The sequence below is a fragment of the Hevea brasiliensis genome, chromosome 2 (genome assembly GCF_030052815.1).
Source record: "Hevea brasiliensis isolate MT/VB/25A 57/8 chromosome 2, ASM3005281v1, whole genome shotgun sequence".
In the NCBI taxonomy this organism is placed as follows: Eukaryota; Viridiplantae; Streptophyta; class Magnoliopsida; order Malpighiales; family Euphorbiaceae; genus Hevea; species Hevea brasiliensis.
The window spans coordinates 93,627,445-93,651,924 of NC_079494.1; the positions used below are offsets into that span (position 1 = coordinate 93,627,445).

Consider the following 24,480-nt stretch of genomic DNA (forward strand, 5'->3'; position numbering starts at 1 on the left):
TTGAAGATGGCCCTTACGGATTAGTCCTGCATAGTTAGTGAGACAAAGAATGGTTTTTGGTTAGTAAGAAATAATGATTTTAAAAGGAGATTTGTGCATAATTGATTTTAGTGAAATTAATATTTATTTCCATAAAGTGATGGAAATATTTTAAATGTCCAGTTATAACTTGATAAATTGAATTTATTGCTCAAGATCATTTAAATAAATGATTTATATTATTGGCAACGAATATTTTGATTTTTAAAATTTTGATGAATTTTCAAGATGTCCAAATTCTTTGCTATAATTTTGTCAATGCATAGTGTATTACGTTTTAAATTATAGTTGTGCATCACTGAGTTCACTGCTCAGCGATAGCTTTGTATGCTATTGCAGGTAAAAGGAATGTAGAGCAGCTAAGTAAGATTCCTTGAAGACACATTGGGACTAGCTCTGGGTATATGTAGGTATACCCTTGTACATTAGATTTTAATGTATTCAGGTAATAATATGTATGTAAATTATTTAAGCAGTTGTACAAAAACTCTTGTAAAATATTTTGGATATGTAATTAAATGTAAATTATTGTAATGTAAATTTGAGATTTTTATTTACCTGTATAGTTTTGTAATATTAATTTTATTACCTTAATGAATGTAATATTCAAAATTCTTTCTGAGTTTGGTAATGAATGAATTGTTCCCTCTATGATAAGATTGACTTAAAAATTGAATTGAGTTATTTGTATTGATTTAGGAGATGAAATTGAGTTTATTGGAGTTGTGGTTGAGAAAACATATTGGAAGTGTTTTTCTTTTCAGGTTTTGAATGAATGTTTTCTCAAAATACAGCAGGCACTCTGCCGAAATTTTGAAAAATTTTCTTAATATCAGATTTTAATTGAGGATTTGATCCATGACCAAAATTTCAATTAAAGGCTTTTTAATAAATATTCAACGTTTCCACCACTATAAAAATGATCGGAAATTGTTTTAAAATTCTTTGTAGTATATTTAATAGGTTACCGGTAGGCAAAGTACGATCATTCATTAGGTGTACTACGGGAGCATGTTATGCATTACGGAGGGGTAAGGTGTGACATATCTTATACCTATTTTATTAATAAAAGGCAGTTTTACTTTTCCATTTGCATAACCTATTTATGTGTAATTAAAAAGGTTCATTGATATTTTGTTAGAAATTCTATTCTTAAGTTGTTAAGAATATGAGTGACAGTATTTCTAGTACAAAGTTTTATAAATTGGTTCACAATCGATGATACTTCATAAAGGACATGACTTATCCAGAAAGATTATAACCATGTTTGTTCCCAAGGTATTTATATAAAATATAAATAAGATAGAGTGGTGAGTCTCATGCCATATAATAAACATGATAGGCATTTATACATGATAAGTAGGCCAAACCAGTAACGCTTATGATAAGCACATGGAGTTACTCTTGTCAATGCATTATCATATATCATATAAGTGCATATAATCTTTAGACCTGAGGTAACACATTTATCTTGTATATAGGTGGTTTGAGTTTAATACTGCTTTCATACTTGTACTATGTATGGGTATATGAGCATGTGTTGGCTCCTACTAGTTATATATGGAGATAGGTGTTGATCAAGATGGAATCCGTTACCCTAAGTAAATAGGGATGAGATGTTATGTTCATTTAATTATTCTTGATAATATAAGTTCCTGGCAAGGATAGATAGATTTAGTCAGAAAAGAGTTTCTGACAAGAAAATCTAATTAATCAAGAATTGGAATTAAAAGAGAACATGATGTTCATAACAAATAGAGTTTGACATTAACCATGACTCCAGATGGAATTGGGATTTTTTAACGGAGAGATTCTAGTGCATGGTAATATATGATTAAAAGTTCATTAAGGTATTCCTTATTACTAATTGGGTGATCATGGCATGCTATGCTAGATGTCAACTATGGTTTATGATGTACCTGAAATGATTTAGAGAAATCATTTAAGATAAGAAATAGTTCTAATGATCCTATGGGATAATATTATGTATCATTGCCAATAAGTAATGAGCTAGTAAGTCACACAACTACACAAGTTAATCACCAAATAAAATGTGATTTAATTGATTAATAAAGAGTTCAATTAATTAATTAAATAGGGTTTGGTTTGCAGTAAGATTGCAAGGTCCCTAGCATGACTTGAGACCAAATCTAGGTTATTGGATGGATAGTATAAATTAAATTTATATTTAAATTATTTAAACATGAATTTAATTATAAAAAATTAATTAATGGAGATTAATTAATCAATTAATTTATATTTGATATAAATTAATTTAAAGAGGAGAAATTATGATTTTTGAGTTGAGAACTCAATTTAAATAATTTAAAAGTAAGACTAAATCATATAGTGACATTTGGCACCATGAGATGTTGACACATGGTATCATATGATCTTGCCACTTGTCTTCCTACGATGGAATACCACTTTTCATGATTTAAATGGAGCTTGACACTTGGCTCCATGAGATTAAGTCAACCAATAACAAGATAGGATCTTGTAGTGACATATGGCAAGGAGTTAGTAAACTTTGACTTATGTAAATAAAGGAAAATGAAGAAAGAGAAATACACTCCCTCCTTCTTCCTATCTTGGACAGCAACAAGAGTTCCTCCCCTTCTCTTCATTTTGTCATCCAATTAAAGAAGAAAAAACTTTGATTTTCTTTGAATCAAAATTGCTAGAAATGGTTTCTAGTGCTATATACATCCATTAAACCTCATTAAAACATAAACCCCTAATTACAAGTGGTTGGCAAAGGCTTGGGAAGTCAAATAGGGGCTGCCATTGGTGAGCTTGTGGTGGATAAGCTAGAGGGACTTCATTTGGGGTCCTAAGAGCATCCAAAGAGTGGGAATTCCATCGATTATGCTTCAAGAGGTTAGTAACCAAAAACCCCTCTTTTAGTTAGGGTTTAAGTGAATTAAATATTAATTCACAATCTTAAATGGCAAATGAAAGTTTAAAGCATGCTAAAATGTGTTTTAGTATGCAATTGGGCATTGAAAAATGATTAGGACCATAATACACATGTATGATGCATGAAACACTAGAATTGGTTTTTGAAATTTAAATGTTTTAAATGCCCTAAATCCATGCTTCCACTCCTACATATAAGGCCCACATCAAATCATAAAGTAATATGAAAAACATTTAACTATAAAAACACCTTTCAACACATATGCTTACCTGTGGCCACACCTAAAACATATAACATATAACCTGTGTTCCATGCGTACATAGGCAAATAATATACATAATAACCTCTACTAGTGTAGTACAAGATAAAGTATAGTCTAAACATTTTATTATCATAAAAACAAAGATGGGCAAAAATTAAAAACATGCATCAAATATATAACTACTGTTGGCAAAGCACAAAACTAATACATTAACATAAAATGTAGATACATATCCGAAATTATTCTATTTAAAATCTAAAACTAAATAATAAAATTACATACTTGGTCCTTTGTCCTATTTTGACCTCATAAAGCTTTGGATATGATGTATACTAGCTAAAACTTCTCCTGAAGGGGTTTAAGAGAAAGACGGTAATGACATGAAAGGCTAAATGAGTAAAAGCCTACTAGAGAGAAAAACCATATATAAAAGTTTTCATACATGTGAATGCAACATACATATGGGTTTTCACATATCAAATAATTCAAACATAGTAGTCATGTCACTAGTGATCCCCTCTGTAAGCATAATCTAATGTTTTGATAATGTAACCAAAGGTTTAATTAGTCTTTCTTTTACTCTGTGCTGAGTGCATAGCCAAAATAGCATGCTACACAGTTCTACAAACTCATTTTCACAAATAGGTATATAAGGCACAAACTAGATGCAAGGATGACAGTACAAAAATGAACATGAACCCTATACTCTGCATGTGACCTACAGACAAGACACTCCCTAAAGCCGTAGACACATACCACCCAAGAATCTAGAGCCTAAACTCTGATACCATTATTGTCACGACCCAAATTATAGGTCAGATCGACATTATGACTTGGGTCAGCATAAAGCCTCCAAAGCCCGTAGTAAGCCTAACTATTCATTAGCCCAATTTTGAAGCCCATATACAAGCCTAAGTTCAAGAAATTAACCAGACAGAGTCTGGCCATAAACTGGACCATCCAACAAGAAGTTTTAGCTCACTCGACCTATGATCACAATATGCATATACATGGGGAGCTCAATTCTCCCTCACAATCGTCAATAACTCAATATAAGATAAAATGGGAGTCCAACTCCCTCATCCAATAAGGTTATTCATCCACTCATTCCACATGCATAGATTAATAAGTTTACAATTCTAAAATAATTAATCTTATAATCCCAAGCTAAATAAAATGATTCTACACATGCGAAGATCTAGAAATCAAATTTAACAATGCAAAATACAAAAATAACAGCTAGTAGACTTGCGATGTAAGAAGCAGGTTAAACACAAGAATAATCTCCTGTAACCTAAAAAAATGGGTGAACATGAGTGAGCGTTCGACTCATAGAGTAAAATATTGATTTTACTTACAATGTCTATAACTATCTATGTCTAGTGCATGATAAGAGTGAAATGCATCATTTTCAAATTTTCCAAACAAATCAAGTCACAATCACATCAAAGGCAATCTAGAGATTTCACACACCCGTGTGTCACATCTATACTCACACATATACATATATGGGAGCTGATCCCCTATACAGCTCTCTTAGTTTTCAACCTCTGCCAGCGAGATCAACTCCAAGTCGGACTTTCTCTTAATATCCAAATGCGGGGGCCAACGAGATTAACTCAAAGCCTTGCCTACCCCGACTTAGCCCAAAAGTCGAAATGGACTAAAACTTCTCCAATAAAAATTGGAAAATCCGCTAGAAGAAAATTTGTGTTCTTAGTGTCTATGGAAAGCTCTCGAGATATAGATGAGTTATGGGATAAAACCTGGTCCGATTGGTGGTCGAATCGGTCGAATTTTGGCCAGAAAGGTGAAGCGACGCACCGCGTGAAGAGGGAGTTTTGGGCGCATTTTTTCGGTGTCCTAGGGCGGCGACCGGAAAGGGGAAGGCATGGGGGTAGTGCACCGGCGACTGGGGATGGGAAGGGAGGTGGTTAGCTTGCTGGGGGAGGAGGGAGGAGAGAGAATCGAAGGAGAGAAGAGGGTGTCAGGAGAGAGAAGAGGGAGGAAGACAAAAAAAAAAAAAAAAAAAAAAGAGAACTGGTCTAATCCAGTCCGGTTCAATTTAACTAATCCGATTTAAAATATCCGAAATTGAATTTTTACTTTGCCATATGACCAAAAACGAGGTGTAAAAATTTTGAAAAAATTTCAGAAAACTTAAAAAAAATTTTGGAGTTCAAATATATTTTTATTTTTGCTACGTGGTCTTTAAATTAATTTTTATAAATCAATCAAATTTATTAATTTAAGAAAATCGAACCCGATTTTTAAAATCTAGAAAATCACAAATAAATTTTTAAAATTTTAATACAATAAAATATTAATATTTTCATATAAAAATAACTATTTAAAAATTAAGGTGTTACAAATATGCTTAATAATAAAATGAATAGTGGTAAAAATTATGACATTGTCAATATTGCCATGAGCTATTAGTGCTACTGGTGACCTTTAGCAACTATGAGGAGTCTAAAGGTAGCACAATAGATAAGCGGGAGGAAGAGAGGTTTCCCCCATCATCCTCCTCCTCTCTTCCTCTCTCTACCAATTTCTCTCTCCTCTCCCATTGGAGAGAGATTATCACAAAAAAATACCTAAATATGACATTTTAATAAATTTTAACAAACATTCACAAAATTTTTTAAGGCCTTAAAGTCAATAAAATTATTGATTGGATTTAAGTTTCATGTAAAATAAGAAAAAATAAAATTTCAAAAACTATAATTAAATTTATAGAATTTTTCATAAAATTTTTCTTACTTGTACTAGGGTATATAAATCAATTTATACACTCAATCAATCAAAAATTAGAATTATATATATATATATATATAAATAATAGTTCTTACCATATTTTTGGATAAAGTCTACTATAATTTCCAATTACATGTCAATTTTTTTATTAAATAGATATATACACCGAGTGTTTATAAGAATTTTTCTCATATCAAGCATCACAAGATTGTTAAAGTAAGGTATCCGCAAAAATTACTCTACTTGAATTCGAACCTAATTAATATTCTTACTATCCGAACCCATCTCAAATACGTTTAAAATATACCTTCAATTACCCAAATCCATTACAAGCATTATTATTATTATTATTATTATTATTATTATTATTATTAAAAAATAAAAAAAATGAATCTATTTAATTTTATATATTTTAATTAATAATATATATATATAAATTTTTTATTAATAATTTATATTTAAAAAATTTATTAATTCATAAATATTTAAATTTTTTTTATTTAAAAAATAATATATATAAAAATTTATAAATATTATTATAAATATTATATATTTTATATTTAATTAATTATTTATATAAATAAATAAAAATAACAAAGATTAAATGAATAAAAATAACAAAGATTAAATGAATAAAAAAAAAAAGAGGGTAAGAAAGGGGGATATTAATTGATAGTGGAAAAACACGGATCATGAGACATGAGGCAGGCGTGGAGGGCTTGAATGGACTGAGGAGAGAGAGTGTGGTCTCCATTATTCTTATTATAATAAAAATTAAATATAAATTAGCGTCATCATTGACATAGAGAAGGCTGGACAGGCGTACGGAGATTAATGCAATATCAGAGTCTTTCTTTCCTTGTATTGACGCCACGTTGACACTGCTTATGATCTTACTCCTCAATTCCTGGCTCGTGGTGCCACGCGCTCTCTCTTCGATTTGTGTGCCCCTAGCTGTGGCAGGCTGTGCTTTAATCTTATCTTTTTTATTTGCCACGTGTCACTTCAGCACTTGGTCGTTTTTCTCTTATTTTCTGTTTTTATTTATTTATTTTTTTAAAATTCTTAACTAATTCCATCCTCTTATGGGATTATCATACGGTTGAGTCGGTAATGTTTTTCACGTTTAACTGCTGAAGTTTCTGTACAATATTAGAGTTAATACTAAAATAAAATAAGGAAAAAAAATAAAGAAAACAGGAAATCTAATGGAAAAATTGCAATTTAATTTTTTAATATTATTATTATTATTATTTATTAATCAGCATTTACATTTAAAATTATATTAATTAATATTAATTAAGTTCAAAGATTTAATTTTATTAATTAATAAATTTTCATTTAAAAATATAATTTATCATTAATATTTAATAAAAATTACCATTAATTTCTTGATATTTTTATTTTAAAAATTTTATTAATCCATTGAAGATTTGATTCAATCAAAATGTTTCAATACTTATGTATAGCTCCATCTCAAGATATAATGATGAGAGAAACAGAGATTCATAAATTAATAGTAGGAAAATAGAGAGATTATATTATTAATTTATAATTATTAAAATTAAATGAGTAATTATTTAGTTTATAGAATTAAAACTCAAGTATTATTTAATGTGCTTACGTGATATGAGAATTGAAAATTTTTTATCTAAATTTGCTTTAATTAAGATATAATATATAAAAATTATATATTTAATAAATTAATTTCATTATATATTATATATTTTATATTTATATTGAATTGATCATAGAAAAAAAAAACACAAAAATTAACTCGTGAGTAATAACAACACACAGAGATGAAATGGCAATTCACACTGGCAACAAATTGGATGAAGATACTACTAATCGATGAAATTGAAATTCAATGACCCATTAATGCAATTTTCAAAACATAGCAATTTCTAGAAAGTAAATTAAAAGTTTATTTTTTTATTATTGCCTCATGTTATATGTGAATTTTTAAGTCACTCAATTTTTTTTTTTATATAGAAACAAGAGTTTCTTAAATCAAGCATACTGAGCTTGGACATCACTCGTTTCAAAAGGAGCCATTGATAAAGGAACATCCTCCATAATAATTGAATCAGAAGCTAAATTCAGAAGCATGAACCAACCTATTACAATCTCTACGAGTAAAAGAGAAGAAAGTAGAATTGAAACTATGGTCCTGTTTGATAACATTTTTTAAGAGGGTATTTAGTGTTTATCTCATTTATATTGTTTAGTAGTATAAATATTTTTATTAGTATTTAAATATTAAAAGAATAGATAATAAAATGTTTTCTCTTTTAATTTTTAAGATAATATTTTATATTTTAATTAAAATAAAAAAATCTTAACATCATATTTAAAAGTTAATTTAAAATTATTTTATCTAATATTTATATTTTAAACATTTATATAAATAGTTAATTACTGATTGTTAATGTCAAACAGTAAAACAGTTGGTATAATCAAATAAAGCTGACAGTTGGCATGGACAATATCATCCATTAGCAGGGGGCGGAATTAAAAGTTTGCATTTGGGTGCCAAAATTGAATACTAAAAAAAATTAAACGAAAGTTTGATGAAAATATAGGAATTAAAATAAAAATATAAAATATTAAAATATTAAAATTAAATAATACAAAAATATAAATAAAATTTACATAAAAATGTAGAATCAAAACAAAAGGAAAAATATTAGAAGGTTAAATAATAATTTTTTCAAAAATATACTAAAATTTATAAGTAAAATTTTAATTTAAAAAATTTGATGGACAAATAGTAGTTTTTCTTAAAAAATATTAAAATTTATGGGTGAATTTTTTATTTTGAAAACATGAAAAATAACCATATCATACAAGTGTAATAGTTAAATGCACCTTCAAATTAGCATCAGAATTGAGTTTATACACACTTACACAGGGGACGGAGGCGCACACCACATGAGAAGAGGAGGACCACGAAATCCATGAACGTCATGCAAAGGTTGAGATTAAGATCTGGCCGCGTCCAAAGACGAAAAACCATCCCTAACTGAACCACGGACGGCATGCACCAAATCCACATCAGCATTTTGGGACGTCTCAATATTAGATACTTCCGAAAAGAAAACACTAATGCCAGAAATTGAGCCGCCATGGAGTGCATCAAGAAAGAAAACCAATCCAGCATAAAAGAGGCTCATGAAGAATCTGCCTGTAGGCCCAAGGAAGAACAGCCAAATGACACATACACAGTTATATTCTTTGAAGATGTGAAGGATAGATTCTGGCGTTTGAACACATCTACAGCATAGGGGAGATATCTCTACACCCATTTTCGCAGCAACGCTACACAAGGTAGCACGTTAGAAAGTAGACGCTAGAGGAAATATTTGATCTTAGGAGGTAAAGGTAAGGGCCATATCAGCTGCCAATCAAACACTTATGGGAAAGAAGATGAAGATGCCAAAGAGTAGAGGAACAGAGTACGAGCCACATGATACACTGACTGAACAGAATAAATGCCATTCTTAACATCAAACCAATACACTGAATTCGCAGGCATACTAGCTTAGATATTGAAACATGTTTTCGCATACCAACATATTTGGCAACATCAATAAGCCTCAAATTTAATTTAACTATAATTAAATTTAAACAGTTGAGATGCCATAAAACATGTTCATATACCTTTGCTTTGTATCCAGGTAGACATAGGAGAGAGCAGATTTTGGTTTAGATCGAAAAATCGAATCGAACTGAGTCAATTTGATTTAATCAGTTTGGTTTTAAAATTCAATCGGTTTTATTTTAAAATTCAATCGATTGGGTTTGGTTTATAAATTTTGATAATTTTTATTAATCGATTCGATTCAGTTATTTTCATAAAAAAATTAAAAAAAAAATTGAGCCGAACTAAAATTACTAATATATAGATATATAAAGAAAATCCTAAAATTTGTTAGTTTTAATTTTTAAGTTTTTTTTTATAATTTTATTATTAAGATTTAATGTTAAAAATATAAAATTTTATAAAATTTAATTTGATCAATTTAAAATTAAATAAAATTAATATTTATCAATTTAATTTGATTTAATTTGATTTTCTCTTACTAATTAGTTTGGGCTTAGGTTTACGCATTTGGATGTCAGATTCTATGCTTGTAGGCTGTAGTTGGTGGTCATGCTCGATCAAACTTTATTTTGAATTTTCCTATAATGTTGGCATAATCACGTATCTTCCTGCAATGGATTCTCGCCAAATAAAGGAAATCACAAAAAAAAAAAAAAAAAAAAAAATCTTCTGCAACAGCGGTCACAGTAAGTATTCTGCTTTTGAACAGTATTGGGCGAAGATGGTGTTGATTGAATCTTTCCTTGACCGTTCAATGTTTGCCGCCCACTAATCTGATTGGTCAGTGATTAATGTTATCAATTTTTTATACCAACAACTGATTGATCTGCGGTGTAAGCTGATTTTAGGTAAATTTTACTTGTAAAATTAGGATTTTAATTTTTTTATTTATTTATCATAAATTAAAAACATAAAATATACCATAAAATTTACTTATTATTATATAAATTCTATATATTTTTTTCTTAAATCCATATAAGAATTTTCTCTACTTGAATACTACTTTTTAAATGAACACATGAAGCTAATATTTAAATTAAAAAAGTGATTTTTAATTGAATTATTATTATTTAAAAATTAACAAAATCTTGTACAGATTCTAAACGACCAGGAAGAGCTTGGTCAGTGAGATGAATCATGATTTTTTTAGAGCTTAGGAATCATGATTCGGAACTCAATAAATTCTTTTAAAATGATTAGAGAATGTTCGGGTTAGTTTGACGTCTCAGAAATTAAGAATTGAATTTCAATTGGATTTTCTAGGGATTTAAGTGATGTATTGGATGTGATTGGATAAATGTTGTAATTTATGAATCTGTAATTATATTATTGTCAACTTTATGTCATTTAATGAAATTATTTTACTTTTTTTAATAATTATATAGTTATAATTTTACTTGTATAAGTTTTAATAAAAATTATGTACAATTTATAAAAAAAATAATCAATTATTACTGACAATCGAATTCGTTAGTAAATTTTTTTTTTAAAAAGAAAATTTCATTTTAATTAAGGACGAAATTCCATTGAATTGACAAACAAAAATGCAATTAGTGATAAGTTTTCAGTACGTAGCAAATTACCTACTGAATTTAATCTTGTTAGTTATTTTTAGTAGGGGTGTGTGTTCTAATTTGATTTGGGTTCTATTTAGAAATCAGATTCTAATAGAAATTTTGATACGTTTTGGTTTAATTTTTTTATTATTTTAATTTCAATTCAATAAAATTTTCAATTCTTTGATTCCGATTCAATTTGGTATGATTTTGATTCAATTCTCAATTATTTAGATAATTTTACATAATTATTTTTTTAAAAAATTTATATTTAAATTATCGTTTAAATTTTAAATTAGATTATTAATATATATAATATAACATATAATACATCTTTTAGCTATTTTTAAATTATATAATCATTAATTATAAATTATATATATAATATAATAATATAAATATATCATATAATATATATATATTAATTATTTATTAATTACATAATATTTAACTATAAAATATTAATATAATTATGAATTAATATATATAATATAATAATATATTTATAATTAAGAATTATAAAGTAATTTAGTAAATTTATAATTAAAATTATTAAAAAAATATAAAAAAATGAAATATAATATTAAATTATATTTAATTTATAATTATATATATATAATTATATTAAAAAGTATATAATACATCTAAAATAAATATAAAAACATATATATAAATTTAGTTCTCAGTTTAATTTCAATTAGATATGACTTCGTTTTGATTCTTAACGAATAATTAAAATCTAATTAAAGTATTAAAATAATTTTAATTTTGTGCGATTATTTGGTTTGGCTTGAGACCCGAGAATCATACATAATCCTAATTTTTAGACTCAAACACTAGTCAATTCTAAATTAAAATCACCAATTCAATTAATTTTGTGGTTCAATATAATTTCAATTTGAAACGGTTTCAAAATGATTATGATTTGACTTTATATATTATTAAATTATAATAAATTTTCAAACATCGTTTGTAAACTAAATGATTTAGTTTCTGATATAAAAAGTTATATAAAAAAAACTCAATATAATTTTTAAAAAGAAATAAAAGAAAATAAAGTTTTGAATTTGGTTTGAAATTGTAGTTCAATCTGGGAAGTTTTGGACTTGGTTCAAGAGGGGAGGGCCCTTGACTGGTGCCTAACCCCAGTTCATGGCGATAAATCAGGGCCAGTTTGATTGATTCAAGTCAATCCTGATCTAATTTAAAGGCGTAACTAACCCTTAGTTAGATCTAATCATTTTTATCAACGAAGAAATTGACTCCAGATGAAAATCTGTTGATAATAACAATTACTGACGAACACTGAAAGTTTTCCTTTTTTTTTTTTTTTGTTATTTTTGAATTCTATTTGAGATATTATTTGGTATATGGGATTATATTAAGTTGTTAAAAAATTGCTATGAATTTTAATCACCTCTAAACCCAATATATATATATATATATATATATATATATATATATATATATATATATATATATATATATATATATTTGCATTCACCATTAATTAATATTTGACATATTTAAAAAATAAAAATTTTATTTTAATTTATTATTTTTCTAATTATAAAATTAATTATTGATATTAAATAATACTTAATAAATTTAATATATCTGATAATATCAAATAATGTAAAAGCTATAATTTTATTTTTATTTAATAATTAAAAATAATTTATTAGGTGTGTTAATAAATTATATGTTTTAATTTTAAAAATATTTAATCTTTAATCATATTTTTATTTATTGCTTTTACATTAATTCATAATATCTTACATTATGTTAAAAGATTTTTTATAATTATTTTTTAGCCAAAAGTTACAATTTTATTACTTAAAATTTTTTATTTATATAATTTCTCTTACATTTATTTTAATTCGATCAGTTGTTTTAATTTAAAAGTTTATAATTTAAATTAAATAAAAAGTAAAATTCAAAATTTTAAATTATTTTTTTTAGGATAATTAAAAAAAATAAATTATTAAACGTTGATAAATGAGTAATTTAATATAAATCTAAGGTCTAACTTAAAAAAATGGATAAAATTAATTATTTATTAAATTAACGATCATCACAAATAAAAAGTGCATTGGTGGAGACGAGCAGCCTAACATTTCAACTCTATCGACGGTCAAAAAGTAGAGCTGGCCCTTTCTGTAATTTAATTAAGAAAATCTACCATCATGTGAATCATGCAAATCATAATTAATTTCCTTGGAAGAAAATTGATTTAAAATAACTTTCAGGAGAAAGTTATTTTAAATCAATTTTCTTAGTATATTCTTTTTTTTTAATTAAAAATAAAATTAAGAAAATATATATATAAACATAAAAAATTAAAAATTTTAATAAACTAGCTATATAAATAAATAAAAAAGTTAGAATTATTTTTCTATTGAGTAAATTATGAGTTTTATCTATTAAGAATATTATTCTAATCAATGCAATTTCTTTTCAAAATTTCAATTAATAAATATTTATTAAATAAAATTTCAAATTTACAAATTGAAAGCTGAAAATTTTAATAATTATTATAAATAAATTTTAATTTAATGATATTGAAGGTACTTCTCCTGTTATGATATTTTGAGTTAAAATTTCGATTATAAATAATCCTAATAAAAGAAAGAAAGCTTAATAGTAGCATTTTTAAAAATTAAAGTTTTTTCAAATTTTCCTTTCGTGTATTGAAATTAATGTTGATGAATCGGACGGGGAGAAATAAATGTTAATTACCAATCACAAAATAGAGATTACCTAAAGCACAAGCCATCCATGAATCCCTGTAGATCATGGCAACTTTTTATCACAATAAATTATAGAAAACCACAAAAGCAACTGAACCCACAATAATATTGGGAGTAATGTGTAATAATATTTTTCAAAGTGGAAAATATTAAGATTTAAATTTTTATGCTTAGTCATTAAATTATTAATTTAATAATTTAATTTACATATACATAACTTCTATAATTTATTTTTACACACTTATAATTTACAGTTTCACAAATCAATCATTGAACCTTTTTTTTTTAATAAATTACATATCAAATTTTAACTCAGACAAAAAAAAAGGAGATTGAGTGCTATAATATTATGTAATCTAGCAATTGAAATTAGGAAAAATAAAAAGACAAAAATAGCCAGACAAATATATCAAATTACAAAGATTGATTAGCCATCAAACTTAGAGAAGTGTTAGCCGTAGTACAAAGATGTCGTTTTGAGGTCTCACATTAGAGTTAAAAAAAAAGAAGCTTAAATTAAAAATAAAAATATTATTTTATTCGAAAGCCCAATCTTTTATTCTTAAGTCATTCAGTGGCACATTTTAAGATAATATATAATTTTTAAGATAACATTTAGTGTTTGGACTCTAATTAAAATATTTAAATATTAAAAAAATAATTTATAAAAATTTATTTTTCTTAATTTTTAAAAATTAATGAAATATTTTAATTAAAATCAATAAGATAATACACTATTTTTATATTTAATAATTAATTTAATAATTATTTTTATCAAATAATTTTATTTTAAATTATTAAATAAATAATTAATCATTAATAATTAATATTTACTTTCTATTAAATTAATTAATAATGCTAAATAGGACTTGATATGAGACATTGGATCAAATTCCCTGGAGATTCACCAGGGATGGCAGTTACTTTGTTAATTCGGCCTGTCACGTGTTGCGCAATAATATTTTTACTTACTACCAATAATATGTAGCGCATTTTTGGAAGCGGATATAGAAAAAAAAACTTTCCAACAGCCAACATATAAAAATAAATAATAAAATATTATCAAAAATATAATATTAATATCTTATAATAAAATTTGATGAAATTTAATACTCTTAAATTTATTAAAAATTATATCATTAGGAATGGAAGAGTGCGGGCCGAGAGCGGAGATCGAAGTACTCCACCTGTCCCTGCCTCACAGGAGTTTGGAAGTCGGAGCGAGACATTCTCCTCCAGAATATAGGGTGAGAGGGGCAATTTTTTTCCGGAGAAATTTTTATTTATTTATTTTAATTTATTAATATATAATATAAATTTATTTATAAAAAATAAAATATAATTAAAAATATAAATCTTACACATTATTTTTAACATAGTATTTATATATTTTATTAAAATTATAATATTTAAATATATAAATATATAAAAAAATAAATTATTTTTTTGACAAAAATATCCCTACTGTTAACGTTTTGACCTTTTTCGTATCTTCATCGTTAGCTTCAATTATTGTAGATAAGTGAAACCATGCTTAGTCCTGTTGCATGAGATGGCTTGCCATCTTCAGTATGTTGAATGTGCAGATACAAATATTGTACAAAAATATTTTTTTAAATATAATAATTAATAAGTATTATAAATTAATTTAAAATTAAATTTAATATATTTAATTATTTAAAATTTATATTATTTATTATTTATTTATCTATTTTAATAATAAAATAAATAATATAACATCATAAATTAATAATTACATATTTATTTCAATAAATATAAAAATTATATAATATATTCTTATCAATTATTTTACATATTAATAATAATGATTAGATATAATTTTAATAAATATTTAATATAAATAAATTATAATTAATTATTAATTATTAATTATCAATAAATAATAACAATTATCAGCTGTGTACAATAGTTGAACCAAACAAGCTGTAGTCTCTTTATCTCCATTTGCTGGAGCCCTCCAGCTTGTGAATGCATCAAATTGAACTAAGATGGCTCTTGCAAAGGTAACCTAGGCCATGGTGAGGAGGGTGGGCTTCTTTGAGCCCATCGTGGTGTGTGGTTGGGGTGTATATGGTCAGACTTAGTGCCTGGAACTTGATGCAGGCATAATTCCAAGCCATAATTTATAGCTTGAAACGAGTTTGGATATGAGTTTGAGGAAAGTGATTGCAGAGTTTGACTCTACCCCCTGTTTAAATTAAGTGCAGCGTGATTTATTAATGTATTGTATTATATAGTATTATATTATATGATATAATTTTTATTATTAACATATTTAAAAAGATGATATAGCATAGCATAGTTCTATAACCTTCTCTTATTTGATTAAGATCACATGGTATGATAAAATAAATATAAAAATTATTAAAATATCTTTATTACTGATTTAAATATATAAATAATTTAAAAATATTTATATATTAATTTATAAATAATGTTATTACAATAATAACAAAGATACATTTTATTTTTTTTATAATTTATCACTAAATATGTCTTATAAATATATAACATTAAAACTATATAATTAGAATTTTATATATTGTATCAGGATAAAATAAAAAAATAAAAACTTTAAACCATGTCAAGCCACCAATTTGATGATTTGAAAAGTTATGGTAAAATGATGGTTAGAAAACTATCATTTTACAACACTAAACCACTATGTTCTAGAAATAATTTTTTTAAACATGTATAGTAATCGTAACATATAATATGAAATTATTCTAAACTATGATACAAACATATTGGTCTTGGACCTTATTCTAGAAAGAATAGCCTCAATGTGCGGTGACTTCTTGAAACGCCACTGGGATATTCATTTGTTCCATTGTTATAGAGATAGAGTTGCTGATAAATTAGTCAATTTGACAGTGGATGATGCCATAGGGTTCCTTGTTCTCTAGTCTACCTCTCGAGAAATTATAAAATTGTTGCGATGGGATTTACAGGGTGCGACTTAGCCTAGACTTGTTTCGCCTTTCTGTGAGTTCGTTCCTTTTCAATTCTGTATATATATATATTACTAAAATTTCCTCTAAAATAAATTCAAAATAAGTGAAAAAAAATGTTGAAGCCCAAATTGATAATTCAAATCAATTTAAACTAAAACGAATCAATTTAATTTAATTCAATTTGACCTGTTAAAATTTTTAATTTATTCAGCTCAATTTGATTGATTTTCTCTAATTCAATACAATTTAGTTTGACCTTGTAAATTTTTAACTTATTTAAATCTTTCAAATCCAACCAAATCGACTAAAACTCCACTCTAATCAAAATAAGTTGGGCAAGGGCCGATAGGCCTTTCACACAACATAATAGAAAGCCACTGGGATTTTGCGATACAGTTTTTGTGTTTAGATATGAAATGTTTAATCAATTCAGTGATAAGAGTAAATTTTTGAAAGTCAAGTTAAACAGTTCACGGTTATTATGAAAAATTACTATTTAATTTCTATATTTTAATAAAATTAATTATTTAATATTTTTATTAAAAAACATATTATTTAATTTCCTACTGAAAAGTTAATAAATTAAAAATTACAAGAAATAAATAATCTCATTATTCAAATTATATAATTGAATGGTTGAGAAAAAAAAGTTATTTTAAAATAATAGAAAAGGTCTTAATAATTCATAAATTAAATAGAATATTGAAATACTATTTTTTAAAATAAATTAAATAAGACTAAATAGTATATTTATCAAAATAAAAAAATAAAATAATTATATTAAAATATATGAACTAAATAATTTTCCCACGAAGATGCTAAAAGTTGATTAATTTTAATCATCAATGTTTAGTTTTCAAATAATCAACTCTTTAACTCCAGACCTCCCATTAAAAGGTTTGAAGCGCAGCTTCTCCGCATTTCCTTTTCTTTTTTGGATAAATTACTATTAGGTCCTTATAACCTGTCAAAATGAACTACTTAATTCCTATTCTTTTAAAACCCAATTAAAACGTCCCTATATTTAGAAAAATCAAACTCTCTAGTCATTCTGTTAAATTTCTGTAAAAAATGATCAAAGGGACTAATCGATATAAAAAGTTAAAATTACAAGGACTAAACAACACGTATAGTTAAAATTTCAAGGACTAGATAGTACAAATATTCAAGGCTATAAATTGACTAACGATTACTATTTCTTTGACAGAAATAATAAAGAAAACTACAAGGATCTAATAGTAATTTGCCCATTTTTTTTGTCACAGTGCCTGGATTCACTGCCACTATATGACCTGTATCTCTAGATTACCAGTCCTAACTCATCTTTCTTGAGATAAATGATTTTCTTGCTACCATACTGTTGGCTTATTATTTTACTCTGAACCACCAAGCTTGAGGCCACATCCCATTTCATTTCTGTAAAATAAGGCAAGGCTCCCCAAGTGTCTGATGATGGAAAAGTGCATACCACAAAAAGAATGCAAATTCAGATAAACAACTCCTCTGGGAAAATCAAATCAAAGATGGATCTTTAATGGTTTGAGAACCCAGGCTAGACAGAAGAAAAATACAGATGGATTTCCGAATCACTTCTAATCAATATGATAAACGCTTTTCTCTTATACAAATGAGTGCTACAGCCAATAAAATAAAAGCATACACCATTCCTACAATCAGCAACATCAAAACTAAAACCAAGGCTGCATTTGGATTGAGCTAGCCAATGTAACAAAAGAACCCAAATGAGCAATAGTAAATATATACCACTAGTATTCCTTTGCAGACTACAAGGATTGCAGATCAAAAAGGCTTCCCATACTCCTGTGTTGTCGGCTGCTCCCAAGCTGGTATAAAGCCTATGAAAAAATAGTCAGAGTTACTAAAGCAAGGAAGGTTAAAGAATCATAAAGGGTGCTGCAAAATCTGAACTCATGCTAAAATAAGCTATTTATCGACTCAGAAAATAAAAAGTATTATGCAAGTTAAAACTGAATTGTTTACCCATGAATCATGCCCAAAAGGATACTATTGAATTCTTAACTGAACAAAATTTCCCCTATTTATCAGAGACTGAAAACCCCCAGCTAAGGAGGGTGAACAATTAAAGGTCATAGCACCAGTTGTCCAACTTATCGCTCGTTTCAATTAAAGATTACTTCTCCTATGGAAACTCGGGATATGGCCACTGCAATTTTTCTCTCAAAATAGAAAAGGAAATTTGTATTAATAGACTAAGAAAAAAAACAAATCAAGGATAATTTACTTCCTCCATAGAAAGAAAGTGGGGCAAAAGTAAAACAATCATGAAACAGAACAGCTCTCGGACGTCACTGTATGCATCTAATGCAGAGCAGCATAAAGAAATTAACAATTTATCTCATTGTCACAGCTGTAACTCCAAACATGTTCGGAGAGATATAACCAGAGACAAATAACTTTTATTGTGCTGGATCAATCAAATCAGATTCAATTCAAGAAAGTTGCGAAATCATGTATGCTTGCAACATTATGTGTGCTTATCAAAAAGTTTTTATCAAATTAAGATACTTAGACATACATGTTATGTAGGCTTCCAAGTACCTGTGGTACTAGAAGAGAACCTAAGTTAACCCTTAATCCTCTTTAATCTTCATGTCACACAATTTTGGCATGGTTCATGTTCAATGCAACAACCCGGCCTCACCCATCCCCATCTTTTATTAAATGCATCTGGTAAAAAGCAAGCCTTGAAATAAATCCTTGAGCCTTTATTTGAATCTCCAGTTTAGTAAAAAAGACAGAAAATGGTTAAAATTAAAGTTGTAATTTTTCCTTTTTATTTTCTTTCTTTTTGAGATCCAAATGGAACTACAGTTACTAAAATCAATTATTCACTATGGATTTGCAAGCACATTTTATTGGCACAAAACATGTTTCCTAAACAAGCATACCATAACCAAATTGTCATTGATGCGTACAGTCCATTGACATGCTATGTAAACAGCATATCAGGCAGGCCTACCACACATACTCTACATTTATAAGAAAACAAACCATGAAATTAAATATCTGGCATACTTAATGGTATTTCTGCTAGAGACATGTAAATTGAGTCATCATCGCCAAGAGTCCCCTGAAACAACCGGGATAAGAAAAGTTAAGCTAACCATAAAGTGCATAAGGAAAAAATGCATCTATCTGGGTTTCAACAATTAAAACAAATATAAATATAGAAAACAAATGCCAGATACGTGTGTTATGCTAAACGATTGTATGTGTAGAATTGTCCATTTAAGAACAAAATTGACATGGCATTCACTATAACACATATAGGCTTCAACAACATTTTTTTAACATTATTTTGTATATAATATTAAAGTAATAAATAATATCAAGGTAACATATTTAGATATCAAAATAACATATAACGTAATAAGTAATATATACAACATCATACATAATAATGCTGTAAATTAGTATGAAAGTGTTATTAAAACTTTTAGGTCACAAGATTTATCCACATTACTATGTGCTTGCTGATAATTCTTATTAAGAACGTGTTTTAAACTTTTTTAACAATATATAAGATATGCTGTTAAAGTCTAAATTTATTGCAGTGATTACAAACAAAAGCTGATAAACATCAGTGCATATCTTTTTTTTTTTTTAAAGCACAGGGTTTATTTAAGGACGAAGTTAAATTTTATCAAACTATCAATGAAAAGTTAGTACAACCACAATTTATCAACACTTGGACATTTTGTAAAGATAATCTCAAATTTAACTCCTGCTAAAATTGGGGTTAGAGATTACGGAAATACATCAGCAATATTCATGGCGTATGGATAACTATCTCTATAATACCTCTCCATTGTGAGGACTCATCTCATTCTGCAGTGGATTAATGTCCTCTAGTACTGAAGTACAGTTTGAATAAGCGGTAAGGAGCTGTGAAATCGTAAGACCATCATAGCTATCCGGAACCTCAGTTATATCTCCAGCATTCTGTGCATTATTGGGAAAACCTTCTGCGCCAGTAAATGTTGTTTCCCTGAATAATTGAAGAACTTGAGACCAGGGAGAGAAATGAAAAGTTTATAAAAACTAGCAGTTGCATTGCATCTTACTTAGAAACTAGAAGCAACACTGGATAACACTATATTACTAGGTATCATTCATGTATACTAGAAGCATGGATATAGAAGAGAATAATGAAGCAAGCTACCTGATATGGGAAATGAAAATGATATGATAGTTTTCATTGAGAAGTTGAGAAACACATAGATTAAAGAAAAGACAAAATAATAAGAGGAACATACTTTCTATGTGAATTGTCAAAAGCCTTATCTTCTAAGGTGGAATCATTCTCCAAATCAATGACTTCAATATTTCTGCCATTATTTGATTTGCTTATTGACAAATCAATGTCAAAATGTGCTGCTTCCTTTTTGCTTGCTGTGATAGACGGGTACATAAGGGGTGGGTCGTTACAATGACTATCAGTCATTTCAGAAGCTTCCATTAGATTAAGGTCACAGATTTTAAATGAACTTGGAAAAAGCTGTTTCTCTTGTGAATACTCAACACTTGGTTCACCCCCAGATTTTGGAAATTGATGACTGTTAACCAAGTTGTCATGAGTGACAGCAACAATCACTGGATGATCGGGTGAAGCCTTCCCTACTTGTGAAATATCTTGATTTTGACTTAAATTAGAGAGATGAAGATGGTCAGTAGCTGTACTAACCAAGGATGGAAGCCATTCTCTAGGCTTCTTGGTTGCCTTGTTAGTATCACTGTCTTCCGCAGTTCCTTTCTCACCTCTCTCCTTAACCGAGGTGGACCTTCCAAAACCTGGCATCCCCTGACCTAATTCTTGCTCACTGTCAAGCATAAAATCTCTATTACCCTGCCCCGAACCATATGTGGAGCCAAATTCTCCTACAGCCACATTAGAATGTGCGGGCACTCCTTTAGACATTTCAGGATCGCATTTTGAATCGTGACTTGTATTTGGTAGTGAATCGGCTGCGGAGAAATCAAGAGCGCCATCTGGAACGGAGATTTTGGATCCTTTGGGAGGCCCAGTATCAGATGCATTGTCCTCTTCCTTGTTATGAACTTGGTCAACCTTGGGGAACCTGTATGTTAATGCAGAGCGTGTTTTGGTTGGAACCTTTACAAATTTGCAGAATGCTAGCAAATCAGATCCATGCCTGCTAGAAAGAGCACCCTCCACTGCACAGGGATGGATAGTTAAGGCCTCAGGAATAGTTTTTTTCTCAGTTTCATGACTATGATTGTAGTCTTTCATCTCCTCATTCCCAGAATTCAAGTTTGTCAAATCATCAGACACCTTAGAAGGCTCTCCATCAGTCTCATCTTTCTCAATGCTAAAAGAACTTGCCTTGGGATACATTTCATCTGCATTGTTGTACTCTGCTACTAATTCCATATCAGTTGCTTCCTCATTTTCTGGGGCTGATCCACTCAGACCAAACGTTTCATCACCCACTTGAAGCTCTTCATAATTTCCAGAAATAGAGTGATCACCCCCCTCCATATCAACAGACATCCGATTTCTATCTGACCACGACCCAATTCTCCCATATTCTCTGCCCCACTCTGAACTATAACTCCGATGATAATACTCTCCTCTCCTCCTGACTTTCACGTGATTCCTCGAATTGAAGTCATCAGAATACCTTCTACCTGTTCCAACATCAGAAGAAACATTTCTTAGGCGGGCATGGGCAGATGTCCGGCCCTCCTGTGTAAGGTCCTCTTGTAGCCTAAAGTCCTGGTAATCTCCAGCTTGCTTCCTCAAACTACCATTCTGCCACCTACCAGAAAGTGCATTTCGAGGTAACAATCCCTTGGAAACCAAATACTCAGCTGCAAGTCTGCCAGCTTCCATCAAAATGTCCCCTTTGCGTGGTGGTGGCTGTGGTGGTTGTTGAAAAGACTTGGGCTGGCCCTGGCCACGGCCAAAACCACGGTTATTGAAGCTTCGGTATTCAGAATTGTAAAACCCATGGCCTCTAGCTGAACTATCTGGGGATACCCTCGAGGCACCCAAACCAATTCCCATCGAACTAGACCTGTAACCATCTCCAGGACTTCGGTGCCTAGGATGCATCTTTCTGTTCCTGACTGTTCTCAAACACTATTAAATACAACAAACAATCAACTGAAAGACACGGACAGCAACTGAAAGTAGCAGGTGCTTTTAGCTCCCAAAAAATTCAGGACCAGCAACACAGAAATAAGAAACTTCAATCCTCAAATTAAGCAAGTAACGTCTTCAAGGTATCCACCAAAAACTAATATGGTTTCTATCTGGTTACAGACAAGCAAATTAACGCAGCAATAAATTGCGGACCAAAAATGGCAGCTACCGGGTGCTTAACAACCAATACAGGTAGTAATCTAATTCCTTGCACTAGTCAAAATCAACCAAATCCAAGAGTGAAAATCCAAGAAATGAGATAGATAGAAATCAAGCTGTCTTGGTCCAAAGACGGTAAAAATCTGACCTTTACTTCCTTTTCCGTTTTTGGGTAATTACCTGAGGCAGTGTCTATTTGTTTTTGATGACTGTCAACAAGAAAGAAAGACGATCCAACTCTGGTCTTTTTAGGGTTTGAGATCACAGTAGGCCAGATTTATGGCCACCCCACCGACCCAACTCAACACCTCCTCATCCACACCTCCTCCCAAAATTTTCCAATTGGAAATTTCTTAAAATTTTTCACAATAAAGGAAATAGCTTTAGGTCAAAAATATCAGGCAGCAATGAGAAAGTCCGATGCTTTCTGCAGCCAACCATTCGATTAGTACTAAAAATTATCAAACCATCCATTCATCGACCTGGAAATGCCTGCTTGGCCTTAAAATAAGATGACTCGTGGCTTCTGTCAACAGAAAAAAGTACCACTTTTTCCTTTGGGTAACAGCAAGAAGAAAACAACAACTCAAAAGCACACAGAAAAAAGAGAGCTTCACTGCGCCAAGCCAACACAGGCCACGCGAATCCCCCTCCTTCCACAGTTGGATAAGAACAAGAACAATTGCTGACAAAAAAAAATAAAAGAAAAAAGAATAATAACAATCTCACTTGATGCATCATGTTAATTCTGAGATTCCTCTTCCCATCTCACACATCCTTTGCTAGTTAAATAATTTTTAACTCAAAAGTGTGTAAAAAAATTATATTGCCTTTTCTTCAAATGTGAATATATTGATTAAGTATTAAAAAGACATTATCAGTGCATGACTCAATGCTATTATTTATTAAACGGATATAGTGATGTCAATCTCAGGCATACATACATTGCTTCTCTTCATCATATTCCAGGGAGATGTGAGAAGCCTACTGTTTATATTGTAAAAGCTTGACTGCCTTATTAGGGTTCTTAGGGCAGTTCTTGGTATAGTGACCTCGATTGCCATAGATATAGCACCTGTCAGACTTCTTTGTACCCGTTCTTTTTTCTTTCGAAAGTATCTGAATGATCTTTTTTCCTTCTTCTGCTTGAAAAAGGAAGAATGCTTCTTGTAATGTCTCTTCTTCTTTGGTTTGCATTCACAATTCTTTTCCTTGCATTTGACGGCAAGGTGGGACTTCTGGCAGAT

At 28.8% G+C, this 24,480-nt stretch overlaps 1 protein-coding gene across 1 annotated transcript; it reads right to left on the reverse strand.

Moving 5' to 3' along the window:
- Positions 1–18,444: 18,444 nt before the first annotated feature.
- Positions 18,445–23,931, reverse strand: LOC110663328 (uncharacterized protein At4g26450). The gene is made up of 4 exons (XM_021822585.2): positions 21,165–23,931; positions 20,710–20,896; positions 19,924–19,978; positions 18,445–18,722 (listed from the first exon to the last, which is right to left on the reverse strand). Exons 1-4 carry the CDS (start codon positions 22,982–22,984, stop codon positions 18,667–18,669), a joined length of 2,118 nt encoding a protein of 705 aa, XP_021678277.2. The 5' UTR covers positions 22,985–23,931; the 3' UTR covers positions 18,445–18,666.
- Between the last annotated feature and the right edge of the window lie 549 nt (positions 23,932–24,480).

Bases quoted from the DNA above. Each gene is read 5' to 3' on its own strand.
- LOC110663328 (XM_021822585.2), bottom strand. From the start codon at position 22,984: ATGCATCCTAGGCACCGAAGTCCTGGAGATGGTTACAGGTCTAGTTCG. The intron at 20,897-21,164 runs GTATGTTCCTCT...TCAATTATTCAG, and splicing joins TTTGACAATTCACATAGAAA to GGAAACAACATTTACTGGCG. The intron at 19,979-20,709 runs GTATTATAGAGA...CGGTTGTTTCAG, and splicing joins TGAGTCCTCACAATGGAGAG to GGGACTCTTGGCGATGATGA.